General features: G+C 38.0%; 1 protein-coding gene across 1 annotated transcript; it reads right to left on the bottom strand.

Moving 5' to 3' along the window:
* Positions 1–2,767: 2,767 nt before the first annotated feature.
* On the bottom strand, positions 2,768–9,316 carry LOC107743378 (diencephalon/mesencephalon homeobox protein 1-A-like). The gene is made up of 5 exons (XM_016556569.1): positions 9,141–9,316; positions 5,504–5,673; positions 5,220–5,398; positions 4,731–5,130; positions 2,768–4,357 (listed from the first exon to the last, which is right to left on the bottom strand). Exons 2-5 carry the CDS (start codon positions 5,655–5,657, stop codon positions 3,939–3,941), a joined length of 1,152 nt encoding a protein of 383 aa, XP_016412055.1. The 5' UTR covers positions 5,658–5,673; positions 9,141–9,316; the 3' UTR covers positions 2,768–3,938.
* Between the last annotated feature and the right edge of the window lie 802 nt (positions 9,317–10,118).

Below are 10,118 nucleotides of genomic sequence, written 5' to 3'. Positions count from 1 at the left end.
TTTTTTGATTGTCTGCTTTCCTTAAGTCTTGCACAGTAGTGAAATGTCTTGCCTAACTCTCAAGTGTCCGGTGGAGACTTAATCCATACGACTGTGTCCTGCTTTCAGAGAGTGCTGAGCTTCCCTCTGCATGCCCACAATGCCACTCTCCATGTCTGAAAGGTATGTGTAGTGTGGCATTGATGTGTAATTACGTGTGACTGAAACAGCGCCTTGGTGACAGGCTCTAGAGTGCTGCGGTTGGCTTGGGTGAGCTCTCCCCAGAAAAGAGGGGTTTTCTTTGCCCTTAAGAGGATTAAGTGGGGTTGTGATCACAGAGGGATAAAAATAAGAGAATTGAATCAGAAAAGAGAGCTGGGACCAAAGAGGGCGACCTCTCACAACCGAGTTCAAACACCTGTTGACATCGTCCCATCATCAGTACTTTCTCAGTCACGCTGCTACTTTTCTCTCGCTCTTAAATATTTTAATTTAAGATATTAAATCACATTCATTTATGTTCAGGTTTAACAGCCGTCTTGGTTTCCAGGAGTTCTTTGATGTGTATCTGAGCAATCTGCTGTTAGAGAGATTTACCTCAGCTGACAGCTTGGAGAGTATGTGGCAAAATTGCAGTGCCAGCGGGCTAAAAGAATGTTGGGAACAGGATTAGGATCATATTGTGGCAGTGCCTGTCACTTCCTCAATGGGCTGGGGTTCCTTATGGTGGCAGCTTTCATTCTCCATGCAGCTAAAACCAAAAAGGAGAGCATGAGGGGAAAAAGTTCTGATTGAATGGTACACTGTGATTTTTGTGCTAGCCATACTTAAGGTCCATTTTGTGCTTGTGTGTGTCTGACAGTGACTCCTGATTAAACACTTAGGTGAATTTAGAGACTGCTTAATTGAATTTGGATGTTGCGGAGCTTAGCGGTAATAGCTATTAGTTTTGGTACAATAGCATTTAAAACCCTCCTGTTGTGTTGGGGTGAGTTTGACCAGCATTTGATTTCAAAATGCTTGAAAAACTGATTCATTTGAGGCTATTTCTCATTTAGGGTAATGATTGTGCATGCAAAGGGTCGACACATAGGAGTGTTTTGGAACTTTTTTGTTGGGGTCAACACAAATTAATTACACAAATCAAGACCCCCAATTAATTTTCATGCAATTTGCTAAAAAATCAACACTTTAAAAAGACAAAGGCATAAAATAAACGAGAACGTTTGAAATCAGACTTGTCTTCTGAATAAACCAAGGAAAATGTACTGTTTCTTTATATTGTTAAATTTCACAGTCAAAAATAAATATTCAAATAATAAAAACTGTCAAATGATGTTTTTGGTTGTTAGTTTTTTGGATCTCTATTACTAGACTGTTGCAGCATAGAAAAAGGGTGTAAGAAACCCATTTTACCCTCACGTGAGTTTGAGAACCAGACATATAAAGGCAGCTAAAATTTTATGTCTCACATAAATATTTCTCACGTATTTCTCACATATATTTTAGTTTTAGAGTCTCTGACAAGCTACAATAGAGGTTTTCTGTTTTTACATGAATCTTTAAAGGGGTCATATGATGCTGCTAAAAAGAACATTATTTTGTGTATTTGGTGTAATGAAATGTGTTCATGCGGTTTAAAGTTAAAAAAACACATTATTTTCCACATACTGTACATTTTAACTTTTATAAAGAATATCTCTTTGGATTTGAGACTTTAGTCTTTGCAACTTTACAGATCTTCTTTATGCACCAAGAGCTTGTAACACTCTAAAGAGAAAGGAAAAAATGAAATCGCATCATATGACCCCTTTAATGTTTTTCAAAGCGTTGATTTTTGGCAAATTGCATGGAAATCAATGCGGGTCTATTTTGTACGTTGCAGGTCTCATTACACGAGTCAGTAAAGAGAGCTTGACCTTGTTGTCACATAATCTGTATCAAACCCCTGGATTGTATTTGCATGTCTCTGGTTAAGGAGGCCAGTCATTGGTGCTGTTGACTTGCTTGAACATTTTACCTGAAGTTAATTGCTGTTTTGCATTGTTTGTTTTTTTTCATAATGAAGCATTCTGCTGTCCCATGTGTGTTTTGATCTACTCAAAAGGTTGAATGTTAGAACATATTACAATCAGCTGTATTTAAATATGGCATAAAGCACTTTAAAATGCAGCCCCATCAAGGGCACTGAGAACATGGTGGCAGTGGCATCAAGCCTCTGGTAAAATGCACACAGAGGGGAGACCTTCTTTATGTGAGCAAAGGGCTTATACATTTTGACAAACCACACTGTTTAAGATATAATAGCGGCATAATCACGGCCCCAGGCTGTCATTCTTCAGCATAATGGCCTGCTTATTCATCTGGGATGGCTTATGTCCCCACAATGATTTTATTTCCTAAGATTACCTTGTTTTCTTGTTCTCCTCACTCTTGTTTCCTTGTTTTTTTCTGTTGTCCTACCTCCCTGATTTTATTATCACCTTGTTTCTCAGCTATTTCCTAAGCTCCTAATTCTAACTCACTTTACCTTTAGTGAGAAAAAAAAAATCAATTTGTATTTTAATCTAAAGATACAGAATAATTGTTTTTTAAAAATGTTTTTTTAATCTTTAAAATTAATTTAGCATGATCACAATTTAATTTTCCATTCAATCTAATTTTGGATTTATTTAATGTGGCATTTTGAGAAAATAAATATACAGTGTATATTTATCAAGATGTCCAAGCAATGTTTTATTGAAGTTTTATTTTACAAGTTTTTAATTCTACAATTGACATAGGGAAAGATGTGTATACTTCTGGAACACTCTCCACCAATATAGGCTACAAATTCACCACTTTGTGTGATGTTGTGAGTGACTGTATATTGATGTTCACAGTGACAATGAAAGAGTTACAAAGACGACCAGACTGTATAGGTTAAATAATCTGGGGGCGACGCAGGCGGGCCGTGCGGCCCACCCAGTACAATCTTACAAAGGGACAGCTACCAGAATCATCACAGGGTTAAATTCTTCTCGATCTAAAACATAGAACTTTTACATTTGCCTTACCAGTAAACATTTATAGATAGACTTTGTATTGTACATAATAAAATACTTTACAAACACAATGAGAGCTCAGCACTGAGAGGGAAAAAAATGAGCAGAGGGGAAAAAAGCTGCCGTACATGGAAGTGCTTTGCTTTCCACTTGAGAACTTCTCCTGTACTGGACTATCCAGCATTTGACCACTATTCAGGATTGTTTCCAGTTGCAACATTTATATGCACCTAAGCTCTAGTTTTATTCAGAGTATTTTCCCTCTGAGTGTTAATATGGCAATCTCCAATGATATGCATGGTCTATAATTGCATTTCTTCCACTGCCTGAGGGTACATGTAATTAAAAGCTTTGCATATGTAGTCAATGAAATAATTTCCTCATTACCAATCATCCTAAATTTACCGTGGTTTAATCCTGACCATTAAACAGGTTAGGTTTAATTAATCTATTTAGTTGTGCAAGATTTACATTTACAAGTTGTGTGATGTGTATTTGAGAACCACGATAATTGAATTAAACGAAAGTTATTTTCAGATTCTGGTGTATAGTGCATGCAACTGGCTGAGATCATCTCCAAAAAGTGCTTATATCAAACATCTATGCCCATCCAAAACATATAAATAACACTAAATCTAATCCAGAAACTGTCTGTCTTTTATGCAAAGCTGACAAATGTAATATCATAATGAATTAAATGAGAGCTTTATCCTTTTATTGTCTATTTAAGCTTCAAAACAACAAGCCCTCTAAATGAGTCTGAGATTTTTACTAGTCTCAACCTCAAGACACACTTTTTTTAAAACCAAGTTTCCCATACATTTCTGAGGAAAGGCCCTAATTTTAGAAGTCCAGGTGGCATGTTAGTAGTGGTAGAGAGATGTTCCCTTGCTCAGGTAGTTTTCAGTCTCCTGCTCAGTTGGGCAGCGTGTCCAGGCCCAGTGATGCCGCGTGCTGCTTCGCCCGCAAGCGTAGGTTCTCAATGCTGGTGGTCTTGCTGTTGTGGCTAGGAAGGCCTCCAGAGGCTTGCAGCAGAGGGCTATTCCAAACCTGTTGCGCGTGGTGAGATAGAGACTGATAGTAGGACTGACAGGGGAGGGAGCCCAGGGGCGCTGGCATGTTGACATTCATACCCAGGTATGGTATAGACGATGGGGTCGCCATGTCGAAAGATGGATAATGAACCAGGTTGTTGGTAGCTGCCATGTGCTGGCGAAACTGCTCCTGCAGACGGAAGAGGCTGAGCGGAGACGAGGAGTATGAGTGACTCTGAGAGATCCCACCGGTCACCCCGCTAGAGGAAGATGAGATAGCCGGGGAGCCAAGAGGAGAATCTAAGGACACAAACATGGTTGTCAAGATTTAGATCAAAATACTTCTTAGTTAGTTTTGCCACCCTAAAAAATGTCACTCTGGTATTTCATGCAATCTTTCACACTCTAAAAATAAAGGCTCCAAATGGGTTTTATTTGCAGCAAATCCATAAGAACCATTTTTGGTGAACAGTTCTTAAAAGAAACATTTTGTTCTTAGTGTGAAGAGCATTTTATTCAAGAACCTTTTTTCACTATAAAGAACCTTTTGTGCAATGGAAAGGTTGCATGAATGTTAAAAGTTCTTGATGGAACCATCGATGCCAATAAGGAACCTTTATTTTTAAGAGTGAGGACAATGAAACTGGAAGAGCAATAAATAGTAAATATGTACCTGGTTTGGGGCTGAGACGTTTGCAAAGAGGGGAAAGGTTTCCAGGTGCCGGTTCTTTCTCAACCTTCAGATCTTCTCTGTGCTGCTTTATCTCCTCTTCCTTGTCGGTTGCGTTGTCCTCTGTGGCCGACTCGCTGCCGGACTGCTCTGCTGATGTCACGTTAAGCTCAACGCTAAGTTCTGATCCCAGTGTGTGAGGAGCTGCCTCTGCTTCCATGGATGAGGAAGAAGAGGATGATGAAGGTGGCTGGTTCTCAAGATTTATGCTGGAAGGGGCTTCATCCTTATCGTTTGTTGCTAGGGGCCCATCTGGCGAGACGTCTTTCTGCTTCTGCAGTTGCTCCTTTTGGAGACTTCGCTGCTTCTTACGAAACTTTGCACGACGGTTCTTGAACCATACCTGATGAAAAGACAAGGTGTAGATATATGATAAATAAACCTATTTGTAGACATTAAAAAACTTCAAAGATGGAATTGGTCATTTCTTACCTGTACACGTGCCTCGGGTAGGTTGGTGCACATGGCCAGGCGCTCCCGCATCACGACATCAGGATAGTGCGTTTTCTGAAAGGTCTTCTCCAACGCCTCCAGTTGCTGGGCCGTGAAAGCGGTGCGACTGCGGCGTTGTTTGCGATGTTGAGAGCCGTACCGAGCCTCAAGTATGATATCTTGAAATGTACAGCCGTTGGAAGAGAAAAGACACGGCATATTTAATTCAGTGTACTATCACAATTATTCTGTGTGTTAAAGGGAGAGTGAGAGATCGCACTTACCAGCCAGTCTCTCCGCGAGGGTGAGCGCATGAACGGACGGCCGATAGTCAGGCGCGTGTTGCGCCTGTTGCGCCGCCTGTTGATGCAGGTTGTACATGGCGCTCAGTGAGTTCATGGCGTGGAGAGAGTATCCGTTCACTCCGTAGTGTTGCATGATTCAAAACTATCTGCCAAAATAAGAATGAGCTATAATGAGTTTAAACGTTGAGCTTTTTCCATTTGTTAAAACATATTTTTACATTCTAGGCTAATCACAAAAGTTAGATTGAGAGTTAAAGTTAAAAGTCAGACTAGATGCTTTCGAACTAAAGTGGCGTCCGTGTGAGGAGGTAACTATAGCAGCAGTAACGTTTTCAATGTATACGATAAATGGACAAAATGTATGTACATTTATTTCGGAAAAATGGGCCTCTTATAGTTAAAATGTTTTATATTTAATAAATAAATCTATATTTGACAATATAATTATTTGACACCTTGCTTCTATGGTGCCAAGACTGCGGCTATAAAATTATAGACAGAGATTTCCTTGTCAGTTTTTAGCTGTCAAATATCGCTTTTAGAAATCCGCTTATAGGAGCGGAACTGTGTTCATTAATATCCAATTATTGTTTTGTCCAATCCATTAGTCATACACAAGGAATTAATTGGTGCAATTATCACTTGTTTACCTAATGAGCTCCGACTTATGCTTACTACATTAGATATAGGCTATAATTTCAAGAGCCAAATTACCGTAGCAAATCCTTTAAGAGCAAGTTGTCAATGAATCATTGATTGATTTTAGAGAGACCTACTTTAAGCAGTGAACGAATGTTTCTATACCGACTTCATTATACCAGTTCTGTCATCGAAATCGAATTTCACTCATAATTTCATATGCTACTTATAGAACTTGGAAAGCCGATATTTTAAACGTAATATTTACAGTTTACTGATGATTGCACGGGATGCTATTAATATAAAAATTTGTCCATGAGGTTTAGTGTCCTGCTTCTCCAGTCATTTTTCACAGCCGATTTAAGATTTTCATAGATAAAATGAAAGGCTCCAGGACACGATTAGATATGTATAGAGGTGGTTGACAGGCACGAATATATTCGAGGCTAATGCACTGCGCATTATTAAGAGAGAAAGTATGCTCCCGCGCATGGCGGGTGTCCAGGGACTTGTAACAGCCTCGAGTTTTAAACTAAATTGTATTTCCAACCAGCACTTAAATTGCTTGTTATTTAACTTCGATTCAGTTCGTTTGTAGCCTACATGAAATTAAAACCAAAAATGAAATCCACGAAATGTCTAAAACTTGCATCATTCATCTAAATCAAATTACATTTAAATATCTATTACAGTTTGAAGTTACGGGCAAAATTTTGAGCAGTGCTGTAGCAATAATAACAATAACAAAAATTACTATTATTATATAATTATATGTAATTATTATATAATAATAATTCTGAAATTATTTGGAAAACATTAGCCTATTTCGCAACATGTTAGCCTATATTTGTTTCATGATAATTCAGTGTCGTTTTAATGAGACAAATTCAAATTCAAAAATAATTTCCATAACTTAATGGTAGCCTACATTATTTAGACCAACCAATTTTTATTCGTACATCAGTTATTGTTAATATTTTAGTAGCCTAATAATTAAATTACTATTAGCCTAAATTGTGTGACCTATTTTGTTGTTGCTGTTTTTGTTTTTGTTGTTGTTGTTATTATTATTTACGCATTTATAATCGTGTTGCTTCAAGTATACATTATATATGAAGGGTTTTTGTTGTTGTTGTTTTTTAGTGCCGTTTTTCTTTGAGATAATTGCATTTCATGATCATCTTATGCAGTTTTGTAACCGGCGATTGCCGTTATGTCCATTCAAATACAGAACTAATACAATAATACTGTATTACACAAATACAGAAGGAAGTTTGTTTGACTGCTTTTATTGTCCTCATTTGTAAGTCGCTTTGGATAAAAGCGTCTGCTAAATGACTAAATGTAAATGTAAATGTTTGGAGGGCTTGTTTAAAGGTTTTGTATGTGTGCTATGTTTATCTGTTATAGGCCACCGAAACGCTTGTACCCTCCTCAGCGTGGAAGCTTCTGAATGACACTCGGAGTGCCCATTTCCCAGACTATTAAATCAGCGCACCGTCTGGATGTGATCAGAGGACAAGAGGGAATAGTTTAATTCGCTTGAACAGAAGGTGCTTTGCTAAACATTTACTTTTCTCCCCCAAGTATTTGAATTGAATGGGGTCCGTTTCTCTCCCTCCCTTCTCTCGCGGCCCCTTATCCCATCGCCCCGGGGCCACGTTTTGGCTGAGATGTATGGCTTCTCTGCGGGTAAAATATGCATGTTGATCCCCATTTGGGTCCCCGTCTAATGGAAGTGCAAATAGGTTTCGACTGTGGAGACCTCCATTTATCATCACCGCTGACACGGACGGACGTAGGCTATACAGTGAGTTTACATGTGTGTGCGTGGCTTCAAGAAATGCTCGCATGTGTATTCCCAGCAATAATGTGTCTAAAGAGATGTGTTACAGGCCTATATCAACTCTACTTTTAATTTATTGTCATTCCATTCATATGCATATGGATGCTATAGCTTACATTTGACACAAAAAAATGTATAAACAAAGAATACACACATTTTAAAATAGTAATAAAAACGGGAAACAACTGACCAGCGATTTAGACGATAGACGATAAAATAATAAAGCAGTAATAATAGGCCTAACAATAATAATGTATGATTTGCCATTCATGTTTGTGAAATATTTGTTTAAGCGAACTTTGCTAAACGTCAAAATTTTGCCACAGGCCAACTAATATTTAGCACAAAGGGCAGCTTATTTTAATATTGTGTCTCGTTGCTATTGTAGTCTGTTCATCCGCCTGTTACTGCTGCGGTGTGACACTGCTATTGTAGTCTGTTCATCCGCCTGTTACTGCTGCGGGCAGTGTGACACTCCATGCTTCGATTATTAAAACCTCATTATGCAAATTGGCATGTACAGTGCAACTTTTTATCCGACTAAATTAGAAAAAAATGTTAGCGTTAAAACCCCATTTGACCCGGGGACACTATTTATCGTGTCTCACATGGCATATATTTATACTGTCACTCATATTTTTGAATCCCTCACTGTCCAAGGCCCCCCACATTTATGTTAAAAGTGAGGTTTATCTTATGCCATTTGGCCTATCTCTAGTTGAAATGTATTTTACCATTTCTGAAGAGAGGAAAATAATAGTTTTAACCCACTTTTAAGGCGCTAATTTAAATTTAAAATTTTAAGTGGAAGGCACCCTGGCGCACGCTTAACATAAACTCTTGACTTATGTTATGTCTTTGTCCCACTTAAGTTTAAGTACAATTTTTAATAATGGAGATTTTCCCCTCTGGAATACAATTATGTATCTCAGAAAAAAAAAAACAGTTTTAAATAAAAAAAAAGGGTCTATATGAAAAGTAAAGAAAAAGTCTATCTGCCAGCATAATTTATTTAATGTTATTTAAGCTAAACTATATTTTAGGCTATTACTAAACTGACACATTTAAATATTTCTGTTATTGGTTTGTTATTTTTTACGCAAACAATTGCATAAACAAGTCGTTTCTTACCTCAGTCTTGTCCTTTATCCAGTGTCTTACACTGTCACTTGATATTGTGTTGCTCGTAGCCCGGATTTTATTTGTATTTCCCAGATGTCCTTATCGCGTTTCTCAAAGTCTAAGAGCCCATTCAAATGTATCCGCTAAGTATCAACCGACTCCAAATCGTTCCCTTGCGCGTTCTTCTCAGAGCATTGCGTCCATCTATTGACACGCGCTTTAAGGAGGGATTTTAAAGAGCTCCGCGTAACATCAAGGAGGTTTGCTACTGGTCCTTGAAGCTGTCAATCAAAGCTCGACGATATTTTCTGGCTGCATGTGGACTCAGAGCCAATTGACCCTTTACTTGAAGTCTTAAATCACGCACTTGAGAGCACTAATGTTCAGTCACAAACACTTTTGCTTATGAACAATAATAGCCTTATGTTATGTGAGAATAAACAGAAAATACTGACATCGGTATAAGGTTTTTTTCCCCCCAAAGTTCAGTTATGCATATTTTTTTAGTAACGTAAAGTTTTTAATGCGTTTTAGGTGAGTAAGATCTTTTTAAAAAGCATCAAAGCATTAAACTAATCATTTAACTAATTTGACATGGATTCATGGATTTTATTGTTTGCTTGATTTTGGGATTTATAATTTGTTAAAGTCATTTTTCCTAGCAGTAACAGCAGATTGCTAGAAATGGACTATATAGAACTCAGTTTTTCCAAGTATATGAATATTTTGCTTTCTTACATTGTTCTCACGCATTGACTTGTTTTGGTAATTCGTGAACATAGGAATATTTCTATAGAGGTCACGGTCCCAATACTTTTTTTTTAGACAAACGAATATCTCATGCATTGGTTTTGTTTGCTTTTCGGCTTTGTCATGCCACTGCAGGAGAGACTGAAGGGACTTTAGAGATCTCTAATAGATGCCAGGCTACTGCCTTCACAATCTCTCCCGGCCTTGAAGGATTTGGGTGAGGATAAGGGGAGACAA

Source organism: Sinocyclocheilus rhinocerous, unplaced genomic scaffold, assembly GCF_001515625.1.
Source record: "Sinocyclocheilus rhinocerous isolate Xijiao unplaced genomic scaffold, SAMN03320098_v1.1 scaffold1458, whole genome shotgun sequence".
NCBI lineage: Eukaryota > Metazoa > Chordata > Actinopteri > Cypriniformes > Cyprinidae > Sinocyclocheilus > Sinocyclocheilus rhinocerous.
Note: the sequence above shows the minus strand (reverse complement) of the source record. Positions and strands in the feature narration are given on the sequence as shown.

Bases quoted from the DNA above. Each gene is read 5' to 3' on its own strand.
- LOC107743378 (XM_016556569.1), bottom strand. From the start codon at position 5,657: ATGCAACACTACGGAGTGAACGGATACTCTCTCCACGCCATGAACTCA. The intron at 5,131-5,219 runs GTAAGAAATGAC...TCTTTTCATCAG, and splicing joins TACCCGAGGCACGTGTACAG to GTATGGTTCAAGAACCGTCG. The intron at 4,358-4,730 runs GTACATATTTAC...TTGTGTCCTTAG, and splicing joins ACGTCTCAGCCCCAAACCAG to ATTCTCCTCTTGGCTCCCCG.